Below are 19764 nucleotides of genomic sequence, written 5' to 3' on the forward strand. Positions count from 1 at the left end.
TTGGAACTTTCGAAAGTGACTGCCAAATATTTCAGCGCTCTGCTTACGTTTAATTAAGAGTCCAAAACTAGTTTGGGATTCAGGACTGTGACTGTGCTGTAATAATGACACCTGTCTTGCAACGTGCTTGTCTTTTTTGGACACAGGATGTGTTTTGAGAGATGTCTTTTGTTTCACTTTGACTGGTGAAAGTATGTCAGTGGGGTTACATTGACCCAGCAGGCTCGGAGGAGGGAGGAGCCGAGGAAGTGGGTCACGATGGTTGCACACTGATCGCTACTCGAAACAGTCACTGCAAAACCAGTCGTCCACAGCTCAGAGCTCCTGTGTCAGGCGATTTGTCTGAATTCCCAGCGAGTGAGGGAGCCTGATTCTGGCTGAAACTCGGGTCACCTGAAATCAGCTCTCTCTCCGGGCAGACGAAAGCCAACACCGCCCGTCCAGGAAGAAAAACTGTCATTTCGTCGTCGTTGAAGCCGCTCTCGGAAAACTTGCTGCTTCGGTTTGATATGAGATTTTTTCCTCTCGCTGTTAAATTAAATCTCATCTGGACTGGCTCTGACAGCCGGCCCGTAGCTTCTTTACGGTCTTACGAGTCGTTTATTTAAATGTTGAGCAGCTAGTTTCTCAACCGGGAACCCTCAGCGACTTTTCAGTTGCTGAACACTAAAACAGAAAAAACGGCTTCAGCACTGAGGTAGCAGGAGGAGGAAAACCCCCAAAGACACAGGACATGGAGTCGACAAAAGCTGGTGAGTGAAGCTTTAAACCTGCTTTAAATGACGACGGAGTGCAGCTTGTTGCAGTGGCTATAACATCGTCTGCCGCTAGTTTCATTGAAACTACATTGTTTAAATGAGTAGCATAACGGGGTCGGGTTCATATTTCCTATTTAACGTCGTGTTAACGTTGCGGCGACGCACTTTAAATTGTTAAAGGTTTTAGCCTGTGCTGCTGTGTTCACATTAAAGTGGGTTAGGAGTGCCAGTGGGCTGTTGTTATTACCCAAGTAGTTGGCTTCAGCAGCACTGCAGTCTCTCTTCTCACATGGACCGTCAGCCTAGCCATGTGCACCTGTGTTTACGCTCCCTGTGCGTCTCCGCTCATTGGCCGAGCGGCGCCGTGACGTAGCCATTGCATAATTCCGCCCAGCCTGATGTGTGGAGTCTCATTGCCGGTACACGTGAGGCAGCTCGCAGCGGCCCGAGGTGACCCAGTTTTCCCGGGGAAGAAACATGCCAGCTCCACGTGGGGGCGTGTTGAAAAAAGCCTTTACAGCGATGGTGCGTTGAGGACCCATGGGATTCTCCGTGCTTTTGTCTATTGTGATGTGTTATTGAAGAACTGGGACTGAAAAACAGTCCTTGAATTGGCCTTTATTTGTTTGTATGAACCATGTGTTTTTATGTTAATATCATTAGAATGAATGGTTTCAGTATATCAGTGATCATTAAGAAATTCTAGTACGGATTGTTGCACACAAGACTAAAATTAACGCTCATAATACTTATTAATAATTTATAAACTGCACTTCCCAAAATCAAATGGGTGGAGGCATTTGTCTTAATTTCCTCAAAGTACGGAAAACAACACCTGTCCTATTGACTGGCACTGGACAGATATTAATATTTCCCATGGGGCAATACAGCACGATTTTTTTAGGATTCAGATTTCCAGTGTTTTTAAACTATAAAATCGATACTCACTTATTACAATGTTATATTGTGTAACTTTGCTTTTTTGATGTTTAATAGTTACACATAAAACAGTTGGTGGTTAATAAATGTTACATTTTGATTCGTTGGCTTTGTTAAGAATGACTGAAATATTATAAAATAAGTATACAGTTTTAATGCAACAATGTATTTAGGAGTTGCACTGTCTTGTTCCGCCTCACCTTGACTCTGGTATGATTCTCTAATGCTCCATTTTATTTAACATGCATTTATGATATTTGATATTTTAAAAATGAGCCTATGATGCCTTTCTGATACCGTATTGTTGAAGATTTATGCACAGTTTATTGCAGATGTGCATATTATCTGAACCAGCTGGTTGAAGTAGGTTTTTAACTGGGTCAGACCTGATGACTCAGGCACATTTTCGATACATGTGACATTTGCAGTGAAAACTACTCGCTGCTGTCTTGTCAGCATGCTGTTATGTCAGTGCTGCTGTGTATGGAGAGTTACTTGTTTAAAAAATAAATATGACATGCAGAGTCTTTTTGAAATCACCTTTTAGAATCTGATTTGAAACTAAATTCATTTGTATGAAGCTTATATGTGTGAATGGGCGCAGGGACGGACCAGACAACCCACGACACACACCCTTGTGAAGCTGACATTATGTAATGCCTGTTACCTAATCATTGAGAATGGCAAAGGAAGAAATCAGGTCAGCCTATGGCGGAGGAGGAAGGGAGTTGAAGCGGTAATCAGTGGCAGCAGCAGCCTGTCTGCTCGACTCCTACTGGTTGAGGAAGCTGTTGTCGTATTTTGATCTGCCCTCTTTATGTTAAGCTGGTTGGTTCCATGCAGGGAGCGTCCCTGGAGCTGGTGACAGAGCAGAGTTACGTTTCATTGAAGGGAGAGGAAACAACAGGGAGAAATCATGAGCAGTGATGGCTGAACAGACGAGGAGAAGAGCGCCACCTACAGAAACCTGATGGAGACACCGCAGTGTTGGACAGAGTGTTAGATGGACTGGTTGAGAATGAAAATACAGTTATGTGAAAAGAAGGGATAAGGCTGGTGTTAGTTTTCTTTCTAGCTTAAATGCTAACTCCTCAAAGCAGCAAAAAAGCAGCAAATCAGTCCAGAACACAAAAATATCTTACTGGCTGTCATGCATGCTAACAAGAAAAGGCAAATTCTCACAATTACGAAGCGACGGCCTGCAAATATTTCACATTTTCACATGAAGACGAGACAGTTAATTGCGTATCCATTAATCATATACAGAATAATCAAAAATGAATTAACAAGTCAGTAACTGCAGCTGCACATTTGATTCTTAAATAAGTCTAAAGAAACTACACTGGGTGTGTTCATGGTGGCTCATTGATGGGTCTAATAGTATGAAAATAGAGGTGTATGTCTCTGATACCAGGCTCTGATTACACACATAATACTTGCAGAGAGAATCAGTGTTTGGTGATAAGAACCATATTGAATATCACCCACCTGGTCTTTTCCAGCACTGAGCTCTGCAGTGTTAACCGGTTGCTGCAGGCCCTGTCATAACAGCCCATTTCTTCTCCTCTCTGCCGTTTTCACACCAGGAGGCGTAATAGCCTACATTAGCTCATCCAGCTCCGCATCCAGCCCAGAGTCTTGCCACAGCGACTCATCTAATGGCAGCTACCAGTCGTCCTCACCGCCCCGCGGCTCCTCACCCAGCCAGTCAGCTGACCCCACGCTCACCGGCAGCCGGAACCTTCCAGGGACTCAGAAGAGCGGGCGCTCCTCATCCTCGGCAAAGTGTGGCATCACAAGTAAGACGGACGCTCCTGTTTGCAGAAGTTGCTTGTATCAATCTGTGCAGTGTTCTTTCTTAACTTTTCATGCATGTGAAAATGCAGATTGGCAAACACGTTTTCATTAGAATTGCTGTGTTCAGCTATTTTCAGTGCACAATGAAGATAATTTCTGAATCCGTATACTGATCTCAACACTGTCACGACTCTCTGTATTTCTTTGAAGTTGATTTCTTAGTGTTCCAAAAACAAAAGTGAAACCAGGGTTGTTGAGAAGCAGAGAAAATAAATGTAGCTTGATTCACCTTAAAAAAACACCTTAGAATAGATCATGCAAACCACACACAAAGTTTTTAAAGTACTTGTGTGAATTCAGCACATGTGAAACACAGTTTGAAACTACAGGTATGTGTATCTGTATCACATGTTAATCTTGTCATGTGATGTACCTCATCTCACACTGGCTGTGTAATAAATTCACATTAGCTTTATTTCATTTTAAATCTACGCTCACTAAGCTGTTTTGTGCAGTCTGGTGCGCTTTGTAGAATGCTGTACTAATGCAGATTTTTGCAATTAATATGCAGAATCACTGATGCGATTCCCTTTCAGATGAACTTTAAGACTGTGTTTTTCCATCATTCAGAAATCAACGGCCTGGTACTGCTGTGTAAGGTGTGTGGTGATGTGGCCTCCGGTTTCCACTATGGAGTCCATGCCTGCGAGGGCTGCAAGGTAAGGGTGGCTTTCTGGAGCGACACACACACACTTACAGGACATTGGGGGAGAATGATTCTCGATGCAACATAGCGATGGGCGTTGCAGTCACTTAAAGCTGCAGTTGAAGTGGGTCACTGCAGGCATAACTATCTGCACAGCTCCAACCAGAGATTCAGGGAAACTAGTTCACTCTCCCCATATTTATATCAGCTGCCCCTCATACTTCATTTTGCTGTGTGGCCTAGTTAACTGTGGGGAGCAGCACACGGAGTCAGACACACTACAGTACTCCTTAGAGGGGGAACACACACACACACACACACACACACACACACACACACAGGTTTCAGGCTGATATGACTCATATGGTCAATGTGTTACTACGTAAGAGTTAGATTTAAATCTATCATTGACTATTGGGTCTATAAAACATCATGAAGGTGCTGAAGGTGACTTCAGATTACGTTTTGTTCAGAGTCCTCGTCATTGATTTGTTAAGCAACTATTTTTTTCTGCTTCAAATCCAATACAGTCCAAGTGCTTTGGTATCAATGAGTGGGATTGATTCAGTCTCCTCTGGGTTGCTGTAGTGTCATGATCTATTTGCTGTGATACAAAACAAACACAGTCATGTGTCTTACCACTCTGCTGCTTGTCTGTGTGGATGCAGGGTTTCTTCAGGAGGAGCATCCAGCAGAACATCCAGTATAAGAAGTGCCTTAAGAACGAGAGCTGTCCCATCATGAGGATCAACAGGAACCGCTGCCAGCAGTGCCGCTTCAAGAAATGCCTGATGGTGGGGATGTCCAGAGACTGTGAGTACCTGCAGTCATTGCTGAGCTCCACCCAGTCTTTCATACAGCATGAATTTACTTCAGACATAATACTGGGGCAAATTCTATTCTATTCTATTCTATTCTATTCTATTCTATTCTATTCTATTCTATTCAGATAAAGTCAAGTTTTTCCGAATATGAGCTGTTTTAATGCAGGAAAGCAGATGATAGGGCATTTTAAAGTTTAATCAGAAAACTGAAAATGTTAAGAATACAGCTGGCATTGCACCTCTACAACACAAGAAGTATGAAGACCCAAAGTGTTTAAAAGAAATAATTACGCAATAATATTCTGAAATACATAAGTAACAAGTACTATTGCAAAAAAAATCCCAAAAAGTTCATCCTCACCTCATTATTGCAAAACAAAGGTGAATCCTACTAAAATGATTCTCTCCTTGCTTTTCAGCTGTGCGTTTTGGCCGAATCCCCAAGCGGGAGAAGCAGCGCATGCTGCTGGAGATGCAAAGTGCCATGAACAACATGATGAACAACAGCCAGCTTCAAAGCCAGCTCCACAGCAGCCAGACGCTGCCCATCGCCAAACCGCTGCCGGCCAGCGCCACCGAACCTACCTCTGAGGACGCTGGCCCCGCCCCCTCCTGCTCTCCTTCCTCCTCACCATGCTCCAACCAGTCAGACTCCAGTTCTGATCCTGAGCCTGCTGTCTCCATGGACACCAGCCCCAGCTCAGCCTCGCCCAGTGCGTCAGACAGTGGCGAGGAGGAGGTGATCGGTTCGGTGACCAGGGCCCACCAGGAGACCTTCATGTATAACCAAGAGCAGAGCAGCCTGGCGGCTGAGCCCTCGGCGTCCACCGGCCCCCTAAATAGTGGTTCTGCCAAAAACACCACAAGCAGCCACCAGCAAGAGGAGCGCCAGGACGCCTGGAACCACCACAACAACCTGGTCACCATGACAGACCACCAACCCTCCTCCAGCCTGGGTCCTCAGGTGCAGGAGAACACCCTGAACCACTGCCCCTTCAGACTGTCCAGGAGCGCTGCTACTAGCCACTGTCCAGCCTACACTCATGGAGCTTTCAGAGCTCCGCCTACAGAAGGCCCAGCCAACGGATCCTACAGTGCCTCCCTCTGGAGGGGAGGCAACAGAATGCATCTGGTAAGATGAACAGAGTGTAGAGACTAGGAGGTGCAAGACTAGTTCAGTGTGCCTCACAAAAGCAAAAAGATGGCTTTTCAAACACAAATGCAAATATTTTTTTTTAATGAATGTTAACAAATGTTGGAGAGAAGTTCAAAGTTGATGCATTGATGTTGACCAAACTGACTCTGAACTGTGACTGATGTTCATCCAGGTTTGTCCAATGAACACATCCCCTCATGTGGATCCTCAGAAGTCTGGACATGAGGTGTGGGAGGAGTTCTCCCACAGCTTCACCCCTGCTGTCAGGGAGGTGGTGGAATTTGCTAAGAAGATCCCAGGTTTCAGAGACCTGTCTCAGCATGATCAGGTCAGCCTGCTGAAGGCTGGCACCTTTGAGGTACAATCTGTTCATTTATTTCAACACACACCAGATGTTTGTCAGGTTGTACTGAAAGCTCAGAATATAACCGCAGAGACGTTCTCGTGTCTGCAGGTGTTGGTGGTTCGCTTTGCTTCACTGTTCGATGTGAAGGACCGTACTGTCACTTTTCTGGGAGGTAAGAAGTACAGCGTGGACACTCTGAGGGCTATGGGGGCCGGGGACCTCCTGAACTCCATGTTTGACTTCAGCGAGAAGCTCAGCAACCTGGGACTCAGCGAGGAGGAGATGAGCCTTTTCACTGCTGTGGTGCTGGTCTCTGCAGGTGTGCTGTTAAGTTGTTACGCTATTTTTTTCCATTCGGTTTTATCAGTGCACTCTATATAGAGTAGGAGAATTGTAAAATGCGTCACCACTTCCTACTGGTGACGCCAGGGGATTTCAGTGTTGGATCAAGGTCCATCAGTGTGGAGGGGGCAGGCGTATATTGCAGACAGCCACTAGGGGGTGACCAAGACATTTAGGCTCCACTCTGGAGGCATCATCATTCACATATATATAAATTATGTATACATTATATATGTATATATACATTATATAATATAATGTATATACACACACACGGTTAATGCTTTAAGCTCTCAACCATCATTTTGAGTCATTTGCTGTGTATCTTGACAAATATCCTAATATTTAGAAACACTTGGCAATATTTTATGACATTCTGTTATCAGATTTCATAGCAATTCAAAAACTGTATACACATTATTCAAGTCGATCCGGGTTGATTCAAACCAAACCAGGGCTCATAATACTCCACCAGCACAGGTCTTATATAACACAGTTTCATCTGTGTTTTATTACACTGGTCTTTTTGCGTTTCTATTTTGTATCATTTTATTTTTCTAGAAGAACTGTCCCTGAAGGTGTAAGCAAGATTTTCCAATTTGCAAATATTTATTATTAAGTTCTGTGTGATACTTGTCGTGCATATGTACAGATTCTTACGATGTTCAGTAAAGGATGCTTGTTAGTTTTAAGGCCACACATATCGCCAGATAAAGTTATTTTTTAAAATTCTTAATAAATGTTACAGAACAGATGATGCATCAGACGTTTTGGAGGGCCACAACCCTCATGTTGGGAACCACAGTTAGTGGATGTATTATAGTTTATATGTTAGCGCAACCTGAATTCTGCAATATGTCTTGAGTTTTTATTTTTATTGGGTTGCTTGTTCCAAACTTTATTTTGCTCATTAAACAAACCTTAACCAATGCCGTCCACCCCTCTCCCTTCTAGATCGTTCCGGCATCGAGAATGTGAACTCCGTGGAGGCCCTGCAGGAGACGCTGATCCGTGCATTGCGAAGCCTCATTACCAAGAACCACCCGAACGAGTCGGCAATCTTCACCAAGCTGCTGCTCAAACTGCCCGACCTGCGCTCGCTCAACAACATGCACTCCGAGCAGCTGCTGGCCTTCAAGGTCCATTCCTGAAGTTTCCTCCAGTACTTGACCTCCACACCCTGACATAAACTAAAAAAGGTTCCCTGGAGGCCACCCAGACCACCAGCTCCGCCTCACCTTCCACTCAACCACACCTGCACCTCCATGATTCTCCCATGAGGCTTTGGGTTCTGCTCCTCCTGTCTAGGAACTGAACTTGACATATAAATGGGGAAAAAAGACCATAAAATGTTCTTGTACTGTACTGTAGGGTGTGACAGCCTGTGTGATGGTATTGCATACATACAGACACACTGATTGATGTATATGTTTCTTGTGTTTGTGTGTAGCAGCTGTACAAATGTTAGATGCACTTTTCTGTATAGTGTAGACAGGTATTTTTGCATTCATAGTGCAATATGTGACTGCTTTGTGATTTGAGCTGTATAGCGAGGAGTCCAAACTTGTTTCAGCAGCACACATTAATTTGATTATTTGTTGCTGCGCTCATGTGGTAGAGGTTAAACCTAAAAAAAAAAAAAAACACGGACACTGAATGATGAGGTGAAGTCCTCTTTAAAAGCAAAATGAAGCAGATGGACAGTGACAAATAGACAAAGAGTCATGTTTGACTTTGGCCACCAGAGAAATTAGAATGTTTTAATTTGAATGAATTTGGGAGGAAGTCTTACTTCATGCTATTCATGCAGTTGTGTACATGCTATGCTGTTTTTGTCAGTTGCGGGTCATTTTTTTCTAAATTATTTGGGCATTGTGACAAATCAAATGTATTTGTGTCAGATTTCAACAAACAGATGAGCAGAAATGGAGACTGAACCAGTAAAATCCTGGACTTGCTTTTTAACATGTTGGACATGGCAGTTTCCCATCTCTTCAGATATTCCTGGGATCCCAGCGTCCGCTGTCGTATTTGTCCCAGGACTCCGGGTGGCACAGAAAACGTCTCGGAGTCACCAGCAACTCCAACCTGCTTGAAACGAATTTCATTTCTATTTTACAAAACTGTACAGACTTTAGCTGAGTGTAGTTAAATACAATAGATAGGACTATTCCACATAACATATGATTGTAATATCACTGAAGTGATTGTAAATTAAAGAAATAAGCTGAGTCGAGGTGACAGCTGAGTTGCTGGTGTTCAGATATTTTTCGCGATGCCATCGTTTTGTTCTGTTGATGAATCCAGAATGTCTGGCCTTTAATATCCAGAGCTTCTGTCATGTTAACATTGCTGACATGTGGTTCTGTTCTCCTCTGTGAAAGGATTGCAGTATGCATAGATTTCTATATAAATATATACATACTATCATACATAACAGTATAGATGAATATATCTATATAAATAAATTTTATAAATGCAGTAAAGTGGTTGTGAAGTTATTTTTTTCACATGATGGTTGATTTTGTATAATTGGTATATGGAAGCAAAGTTTGTCTTTTGTAATCTTAAAGACATCCAAAATATCGGTGCCCCCCATGTGCCCCCCAAAAATTTTCGTTGGAAATTTACTGATACTCCGATTTCCGATGCTCCTGAACGCAACTTCGTTGTCCGACTGCACCTGAATGAACCAATGACGTTAATTTGATCTTTTGATTGTATTTCGTTTGGATTTGAAGAAACTTTGAAGACGTTTCCTGATGCCGGAGGAGAAGACGAGCAGCTTTGTACCTTTGAGGTAAGAAGACTATGACCGTTTTTCAGTACATAACTGTCCGTACTTGCGTTCTCACGTACTCATGAAACATCATCATCGAGACTGCATCGGACCAGACTAGTGTGCACAGATATGAATCAGTAGGTAGGACCATAGATGTGAATCAGTAGATAGGTAGGTAGGTAGGTAGATACTTTATTAATCTCCAAAGAGAAATTCACAGTTCCAGCAGCATGAAAGGTAAAAAACATAAAACATGCAAGTTACATATAAGACTATAATAAAAATATAAACACCTGGCAGTTCAACAGTGCAGTAGTGCAGTTGTGCAAAATCACAGTGTGTTACAGTCTACAGCAGTCTGTTTTCACAGAGTCCAGCGTGTAGATGTGTGTGCGCGTGGTGTTAGTGTGTAGTGAGTCCAGAGTTTTTGTTGTGTTGTTTTGTCCATTTTATCGCCCTCCCTGGTTGGTGTTGAAGAGCCGGATGGCATGGGGGAGGAACGATCTCTTCAGTCTGTCTGTGGAGCAGGACAATGAAAGCAGTCTATCACTAAAGCTGCTCCTCTGTCTGGAGATGCTGCTGTGGAGAGGATGGCTTGGATTGTCTATAATGGACAGGAGCCTGTTCAATGTCCGTCGCTCTGCCACTGATGTTAGACTGTCCTGCTCTGTGCCAACAACAGAGCCAGCCTTCCTCACCAGTTTGTCCAGGCGGGCAGCATCTTTCTTTTTCAAGCTGCTCCCCCAACACACTACGGCGTACATGAGGGAGCTTGCTACTCCAGACTGATAGAAGATCTGTAGTAGCTTCTTGCAGATGTTGAAGGACGCCAGCCTTCTGAGGAAGTACATGCGGATCTGTCCCTTCCTACACTTGTCATCCAGCTGCACTCCCAGGTATTTGTAGGTGTGGACCACCTCCACACGGTCCCCTTTGATCATGACCGGTTCTGGATGCAGCCTGGGTCTCCTAAAGTCCACCACCATCTCCCTGGTCTTGGTGGTGTTGAGTAGCAGGTGGTTGGAGTCGCACCATGTGATGAAGTCCTGGATCAGTTTTCTGTACTCATCCTCTTGTCCACTCCTGATACACCCTACAATGGCTGTGTCATCTGCGAACTTCTGCACATGGCAGAGCTCCGTGTCGGACTGGAAGTCGGACGTGTACAGGGTGAACAGGACCGGAGAGAGTACAGTTCCCTGTGGTGCTCCTGTGCTGCTGGCCAAAGTGTCAGACCTGCTGTCCCCCAGCTTGACGTACTGAGGTCTGTTGGTCAGGTAGTCAGTAATCCACGCCACCAGGTGTGTTTCAACTCCCATCTCAGTCAGTTTGTCCCTGAGGAGCAGTGGCTGGATTGTGTTAAAGGCACTGGAGAAGTCCAAAAATGTAATCCTCACAGCACCACTGCCTCTATCCAGGTGAGAGAGAGAGATCGGTGGAGCAGAAAGATGATAGCATCCTCCACTCCGGTCTTCTCCCGGTAAGCAAACTGCAGAGGGTCCAGGGCGTGGTGGGTCTGTGGCCTCAGGTGGTGTAGCAGCAACCGTTCCATGGTCTTGATCACATGCGACGTCAGGGCGACTGGCCTGAAGTCGTTTAGCTCACCAGGATGTGGTTTCTTTGGACTGGAATGATGCAGGATGTCTTCCACAGCTGGGGAACTCACCCCTGTCCCATGCTCAGATTGAATATGCGTTGGAGGGGGTGTCCCAGCTCCCTCGCGCAGGCCTTCAGTAGTCTCGAGGATATTCCATCAGGTGCTGCAGCTTTGTTGGGGCGCAGCCTCTTCAGCTCTCCGCAGACCTGAGCTGCTGTGATTGTCATGGGAGGTGTTATGGGGGGAGGGGTGGTGTGTTCAGAGGTGTGGATGGGTTGGGGTGGTCAAACTTGTTGAAGAAGTGGTTTAGCTGGTTTGCCCTTTCCACACCCCCCTCAGTGGGGGCACCTCTCTTGGAGCTGCAGCCAGTGATGGTCTTCATCCCCTCCCACACCTCCCTCATGTTGTTGGTCTTCATCCTTTCTTCTACTTTCCTTCTGTACTGCTCCTTCGCCTGGAACCACAGTGTCCATACAGAAGTTAATATAGCCCGTGGTGCAGTCAACCATCTCCTCCATGCTGTGAGAACCCTGCAGTATTTCCCAGTCCGTGGTCTCGAAGCAGTCTTTCAGGGCCTGCTCGGCTTCAGGAGACCACTTCCTGAATGAGCGTGTGGTTGTAGGTAGTTTCCTCACTCTTGGTGTGTAGTGAGGTTTGAGCAGGACCAGATTGTGGTCTGCTTTCCACAGTGCAGGCAAGGGGGTGACTCTGTATGCATTCTTCACGTTTGCATACATCAGGTCTAAAGTCCTCTTCCCCCTGGTGTTACAGTCCACATACTGGTGAAAAGCAGGCAGTATATTGTCCAAGGTGACATGGTTAAAGTCTCCAGAGATTAGCACAAGAGCCTCAGGATGCTGTGTTTGGAGTTTAGCCACAGCGCTGTGGATGACATCACACGCAGCCTCCGCTTCGGCTCGCGGGGGAATGTAAACAATGAGTACAATGGCATGGCTGAACTCCCTGGGCAGGTAGTAGGGACGTAAGCTCACAGCCATGAGTTCAATATCCCTGCAGCAGGTGGAGATTTTAATGTTCACATGCCCAGGATTGCACCACCGTTTGTTCACATACAGTGCGAGTCCTCCTCCTTTGTGCTTCCCACAGGCTCTAGTGTCTCTGTCCGCTCTGACTGTGCTGAAGTCCGGTAGCTCCACGTTAGCATCTGGTATGCTATCTGTAAGCCACATCTCAGTAAAACACAGTAAACTGCACTCCCTGAAGGTCTTTAGGTTCTCTGTCAGCGCAGCCAATTCATCGATCTTATTTGGTAGTGAGTTGACGTTTCCCATCATCATTGAAGGCACCAGAGGCTTGAATCTCCACTTCTTTGCTAGTGTGGCAATGCTATGAAGGTTAATGTACTTTGGCTGATTACCAAATGGCTGACAATGCCACCTGGGGGAATTTCACCCCCAGGAAATCCGATTAGAGGGAACCACCACTCCAATACAGGGAAAGGTCACACAGGTATGTATGACACGAGAGACAGACGTGACGCAAATATACACAAAAATGGAATTTACAATATATTCTGTCTGTTAAAATGACAATGTTTCAATATAAAAACCTTAGTGGCGGTGCCACGAGATAGCTCAATAATAAGTGGCCAAATAGAGGTAATCTGTTAGGACGTCCAGGATGCAGCCACCGAACATCTATATACGGAACTCAGGGCTGAGGGCTTACCAGACCGGAATGTCTGACTGAAGAGGGAGGGAGAGGTAATTCTAATGCTAATAATTTTTACAAACAATAACAATGGGTGTGCCAGGCGATGGGCACACACACACCAGGATTGTCCTTAAAACACCATAAAAAGACCGATGCAGCAATTCCCGAAGAGCAGCGGACTTGCTGCAATGAACACGGAGACAGAACAGCAGCAGCTTGCTTCAGACGTAGAGCGGCTCATCAATAAAACTGCAGCTCCTCAGGCATCGGGGGAAACAGCCACAGAGAACCCACATGATCACTCAAAAATCCAACGCGATGCATAGGTTATGCCCAGCTCCGAGGCCACACACACCCGGCTCCCAGCCTTCGGACAAGGTACCAGCCAAATTCTGACAGGTAGGTATAAAAATACTCCGCCAGCATCTCGAGACTGCCACGGCAAACCGTGCGGCTGAGTGAACACCCCATCTCCAGGTAGAGGACGCATGTGGAAAATGTGCAGCCCTCTCACAGATATAATGCACTATAGCACCGCCCAGTAATCAAGATGCGATTGGATGATTGCTCCCAGCTGCATTCAATGACTGGGAGCAACTGAAAACTACACCACCTGATCCAATACACAACATGAGTGGAGACGGACTGGGCCGTCCTTCCACACTAGCCGCTTAGCTTTTAGCATAGCGCTGGCTCTGCAGCCCCGGTACGGCTTCCTTACGTCCACAGGTAAGCAGGGAACCACACTGATGCGAGACTTTGCTCTCAGAGCGAGTAAAAAGTTCCTCGAATAAATGAGTCTCGGCGTAGAATAGACCATATCCATAGGATAGAATAATACGTTTCAGGAAACCCAGAAAGGAAAAATACAAAATACAAAACTCCAGTATGTTGACTAATTTGGTTCTTTGTCCTTAATTTTAGGGCTGGGCGATATGACCAAAATTTTATATCCCGATATAGCTTATTTTATATCCCGATACGATATACATCACGATATAGCATATTTTTCAGGTGACAAAAACAGTTACTCGTGTTCGAGTCTGTTGTTGGGACCGGGCAGCGGCATACCTTACAAAGTACGGTAGTCTGATCCTTGTCGGTCTTTTTAAATCCAAACCACTGCCATATGACAGAAGTTCCCCCTCTTTTAGGTACAAGCTCGTCGGTTTGAGCTGGTTGTTCGTCATCTTGTTCTTCTGAGTCAAGTCCACTGTCTTCCTCCATAGCTGTTTATGTTTTAGCCGCGTGAAGTGTTGCCAACTCCTCAGTAAGGAAAGTTGCTATTGGCTGTCCCAAAAGTCGCTAAATGACGTCATTGCCTGATTTGCATATTTCCCAGTTTGCATGTAATTGTAATCAGTGTTGTAGGAGAGAGGAATAACTTTGTGGAAGAGACCAAAAAGTGATTATAAAACACCCAAAATATGTTTTTGTACTAGAGGATAAATGCTGTGGTTTATTTTAGTATGACAGTGAAGAAACATTTTCATTTATATCCCGCTCCGTAAGTCTGGATGAGATCTGTAGTGACTTTGCGCATGCGCGATTGATCTGCCGTCTGGCCGTGGCGTGATGTGTCCTCTAATCAGACACTGGGACTGCTGCGGGGTTACTGGACTGACAGCCTGTGCTTTGGGACGGACTGGAGCTCACAGCAGCACCTGCTGCTCGTTGAAAACAGTAACTGCAGAATGATCCGAGTTTTCCTGTCAGTGTCTCCAAAACGGCAGAAAAAGTCGCTAGTCGCTTTTGACAAAAAAGTCGCTAGGACGCTTTGGAAAGTCGCTAGATTTAGCGAGAAGGTCGCTAAGTTGGCAACACTGGCCGCGTGCCTGGGCTTGCCGTAAGGCACGTCGGTGATGTAAAATACTGCCGTAAAGCGTGTTTTGCAACACTGCGATATAAACGATAGGATCTTCACATAAAACGACAGACATTTTCTATCGTCCAGACGATATCTATCGTCATATCGCCCAGGCCTACTTAATTTATTAGCATAATTTCTTTTTAAATATGCTGTGTACAGCTAGTGAATGCTTATTAAAGTTTGATTTACATTTTCAGTCACATTTTTGAAATCATGTAATTTTTCCATAAAACAAATCATGGCTTTTATTTTGTCAGATAAACCTGGAAACATTGTAAATTATTTCACATACTTATTGCACAAGTTCACATTCAGATTTGCACATATTCAAATTCTCACCTCAACTTCATTTCATACAATACAGGTGCACAAGTATGTTTTGCACTTAGTGTGCTGCAACAATAGGTGCAAAATGTGAGCGTGTCAGTGTTAAAATATGTGACTTGAAGAGAAGGATTTGTGCATCTGTAAATATGATTTGTGCACCTGTGAATATGATTTGTGCACCTGTAAATATGATTTGTGCACCTGTAAATATGATTTGTGCACCTGTAAATGTGATTTGTGCACCTGGAATTACGATTTTGTGAATGTGTATTTTTGTGTTGTATTTGTGGGAAGAAAAAAATCGACACATACAAGAAATTATTTTACAAGTACACAACTCATAGAGTGTGGGAAATCAGATTTGCTGATACACATGATACAATGTACACAACTACAAATTTGATGTTACAGGTGCTCAAACATTTTGCACCTGAAATACCTTCATAGGAATTCCTGAGAAGAGAAGCTTCTCTCCCTACAGGAAGACTGACCAACCCCCATTACTGGAGACATGGGGATACACATGTATTTCTGTGTGTTTTCATTCTCAGAAGGATGGAGCTCCCTGCTGAACATTAAAACACCTGGAAGGACCTTTTTGAAAGACAATGACTTTCACTTTTATGCTATGAATGTTTTGTATAATGAACTTTCATGCTAAAACCCCCTCCTCTCTCAGGAATGCTCCCTCTCAAGAGACATCTCTGCCTGCCTCCGGGGACATAAAGTTTACGACTGCTGGAGGAACAAAGAACATCTTCAAAATTCATATTTCTGAGATGTATTTGGTGTTTACAGGTTTACCAAAGCTATTGAAAGTATCTCCTCTATCACGTGTCCGAAAATGGCATTTATATGTTTTACAAAAGTGGATTTATTGATTTGTGAGATTGAATCTAATTTCTTCTTTATTCCTCCTTATAGATGTACTGATGAACAAAAGATTGAATTTAAACTAAAAGCAGCTTATCAAACTTTCCAAATCTGTCCAAACGGCTGTGACACGTGAGCACTTAACAACAGACTGAAGTCAACCCTGGACTCAGTGGCTCCACTTTTAACAAAAACAATCACAAAGAAACCTATACCGCCGTGGAGAAAAAATGATAAAATCAATCAATTAAAATGAAACTGCAGGAGTGCTGAGAGGAGATGGAGGAAATCAAAATTAACAGTATATTATTAAATGCTACATCAACAACTCAAAACATACAATAAAACAGTGAAACAGGCAAGAACATCTTATTTCGCACAGCTCATTACAGAGCATAAAAACAACCCCCGGTTCCTCTTCTCCACTTTTAATGTTTTAATAGGCACTCATTTTAATAAGGCTTTTAAGGCACCAACAGATGTTCTTTGTGAGAACTTTGCAGACCACTTCAGAACCAAAATCAAGGGCATCAGATCCAGCCTTTTATCCCAACAAGTCTTATCTGTTAACACACCTGATCTGCTGTCCTTGCCTGAGGAAACACTGGAGAGTTTTGCCCTGGTTGATGCAAGGACACTTGGTTGAGTTTTCTCCCAAGTAAACCCAACAACCTCCCTTTTAGATCCAATTCCCATACCACTTCTAAAATCATTTTATGGATTCTTTGAGGAACAGTTTTTAAACATAGTGAACTGCTCTCTTCAGACGGGTGTCTTCCCCACTGCCTTTAAAACGGCGATGGTGAAGCCCCTCCTGAAGAAGAGCGATTTAGACCCCAATGTTTTTAATAACTACCGTCCTGTATCCAGCTTACCGTTTTTAAGTAAAATTTTAGAAAAAATGGTTTTTAACCAAGTCAATGACTTTTTACGAGAATTAACATTTTAGAAAAAAATCTGTCTGGTTTTAGGATGAACCACAGTACAGAGACAGCACTTTTAAAGATTTTAAATGACATCAGGTTGTTAGAGTTGAACTTGTAAATACATTTATCATAATCAAGCCCTAGGGCATTAACTGTCTGTACGTAGTGTTTTTACATGATAATTTTTATAAAATACCCGCACACACCTCTCGCTCTCCTAGCTTCCACACCCTAGTACTTTTCCTCTCTCTCAGCTCCTCAAATGTTTGTGTAACTTGAGCTACTTCTTATCTTATGCAGCCATGTACCCACACCTGCTTGTGTATAAAATAAACCATGTATGGGAACAGTCCTTTGTAGCTTGCACTCCGTGTGTTTTCTGGTCTGGTGAAGATCTTCTTATGTTACATGAGAGTTCTTAGCGGAGTTTCTCTCTGACACAGGTGGAACTTGGATAACATAAAACTAACAGTGTTGGTTCTACTGGATCTAAGCGCCGCTTTTGATATAGTAGACCATCTTATTTTATTAAACAGACTCAGACACCTGGTTGGCCTCTGGTAATGTTTTTAACTGGTTCACTTCTTACCTCACAGACCGATGTTTTTATGTAAGTATGGATACATGTTCCTCAGGAACCCATGAAATTAGGTGTGGGGTTCCCCAAGGGTTAATTTTAGGACCAATGCTTTTTAATCTTTATATGCTTCCTCTTGGGGATGGCATCAGGACACACGGCATCAGTTTCCATAGCTACGCTGATGATACACAGTTGTACATTGCCATGTCTCCTGATGACATAGGGCCGATAGAAACCCTTTTAAAGTGTATTTTAGACATTAAGTCATGGATGGCAGTGAACTTCTTGCAGCTCAAGCAGGACAAAACTGACGTTTTAGTTATAGGTCCTGAAGGTCAGAGAGAGAAACTTTTACCAAAATTACAAGATTTTAAACCAGCAGAATTTGTAAAAAACCTGGTCGTGATTTTTGACTCTGAGCTGAGCTTCATCCCACATATTAAACAGATAACAAAAACAGGTTTTTACCATCTCAAGAACATGGCCAGAGTCCGCCCGTTTCTCTCTCAGGCCAGCATGGAGGTGCTAATGCATGCTTTTATCTCTTCTCGTTTAGACTATTGTAATGCCCTGCTCTCTGGTCTTCCCAAAAAGAGTACTTTTAATCTACAGTTATTACAAAACTCAGCCGCACGCGTGCTGACAAGGACCAGAGGGCGGGAACACATTAAACCAGTTTTAAAGTCACTGCATTGGCTCCCTGTCCGTTTCAGGATCGATTTTAAGGTTCTTTTACTAGTTTTTAAATGTCTTAAAGGCCTTGCGCCTTCTTATTCGTCTGATCTTCTTTTACCATATCAACCCTCGCGGATCCTGAGGTCCTCTGGCAGCGGCCTTTTGTCCATACCACAAGCCAGAACAAAAACCCACGGCGAGGCGGCATTTAACCACTATGGCCCCCGCCTCTGGAACAGCCTGCCGGAGAACCTCAGGACTGCAGAGACTCTTGATGTTTTTAAAGGAAGGTTAAAAACGCACCTTTTTAATCAGGCTTTCAATTATCTTTTCATTCCTTTCTTATGTTCTTATCATTACTCATCCATTATGTATTTTTATGACTTGAACTGTTCATTTTATTCATCTTATTGTACAGCCCCTTTATTTTATTTGTTAAAATTATTATTATTATTTTTCTTTAACTCCAGTCTTTCCCCAGGTGGGTCCTCCCATAGACTGTATATAAAGATGGACATAAAGAAGACACAGGCGCTTTCAGCAGAGCAGTGTGAAGACAGACACCTCTGCTGCGCTGCTCTGCGCTCCACGTGCGTCTGTGTGTCTGTGTTAGTGCTCCCCACTGTAGTTGTTTTTGAGGATTTTTTTGAGTTGTTTTTGAGTTTTTGGAGTGAAAATAATGTCCAGACGGACTGAAAAACGAAAATATACCATTGTGCCAAGGCTGTGCCAGGGTGTGCCAAATGGGCAACACCTGGGCATAGCCCTACAAAAACATGTGTGAAACACTCATTTCTTGTAGTATTGCTATGAAATTTTGACCTGAACTAGGTAAGACCTCAGGCTGTTGTCCTATTGTGGGAAATAATTTAGGCGGAAAACAAATTCATCCTAATTCAGTGTGTTCCAACATAAAATACTCTTTGCCAGTAGCACTTAGAGTAATTCTGACTGCACTGGGTGAAAATTCAGGTTGTCAGCTTTCAAATGAGACCAGAACCATGCATGTACTCCAAACAGTTCAAGAGCAGCATTCAATTTACTTTGGGTATATCTTCAGTAGAAATTTCCAGCGGAATCCTATCAGGCACTTCAAGCAAACCCTGTTCTAATTTACTTCTCCTGAACTCAGGTTGTGAGCACCTTCAGGCCTTCTCTCCTTTTAATATGGCCATGAGAAAGACATATGCTAAGAAGAAGATAGATTCAAAGACAACTGCTGTAGAAAGACAATATGTCTGGACTCCCTTACCTGGTCAAGATTAGATATTGTCTCATCTGACATGCCTGAGAAGACTAGTTGTCCCCATGTTAGGTTGTAATGTAACTCTGACATTTCTCCCAACCCAATATATAACCAAAGACCAAAGAAGAGTCCTCACAATCGATGCTGGCAATGCTCACATGAATGTGCTGCTTTGTCTCACTTCTCCTGATATCAGTAAACCTTACTCTCAACCTAAGCCATCTGAGTCTCCAGAGTGTCTCTGTGTCTGCCTCCTCATCCTCCCTCGACATCGCTGAAAGCCCACAACCAGCAAACTGTCACGAAAAATGTAAAGACATTCATCTGTAACCTGAATCTCAAGAGG

The 19764-nt window shown here is 43.8% G+C and overlaps 1 protein-coding gene across 1 annotated transcript; it reads left to right on the forward strand.

Annotated features, from left to right (window-relative positions):
* Positions 1-286: 286 nt before the first annotated feature.
* Positions 287-9354, forward strand: nr1d2b (nuclear receptor subfamily 1, group D, member 2b). The gene is made up of 8 exons (XM_022191888.2): positions 287-752; positions 3284-3496; positions 4125-4213; positions 4869-5013; positions 5444-6156; positions 6353-6538; positions 6635-6845; positions 7823-9354. The coding sequence occupies exons 1-8, from the start codon at positions 734-736 to the stop codon at positions 8017-8019; spliced, it is 1773 nt and encodes a 590-aa protein (XP_022047580.1). The 5' UTR covers positions 287-733; the 3' UTR covers positions 8020-9354.
* Positions 9355-19764: the final 10410 nt, after the last annotated feature.

Source organism: Acanthochromis polyacanthus, chromosome 11, assembly GCF_021347895.1.
Source record: "Acanthochromis polyacanthus isolate Apoly-LR-REF ecotype Palm Island chromosome 11, KAUST_Apoly_ChrSc, whole genome shotgun sequence".
NCBI lineage: Eukaryota > Metazoa > Chordata > Actinopteri > Pomacentridae > Acanthochromis > Acanthochromis polyacanthus.

Bases quoted from the DNA above. Each gene is read 5' to 3' on its own strand.
- nr1d2b (XM_022191888.2), top strand. The intron at 5,014-5,443 runs GTGAGTACCTGC...CTTGCTTTTCAG, and splicing joins GGTGGGGATGTCCAGAGACT to CTGTGCGTTTTGGCCGAATC. The intron at 6,157-6,352 runs GTAAGATGAACA...ATGTTCATCCAG, and splicing joins GAGGCAACAGAATGCATCTG to GTTTGTCCAATGAACACATC.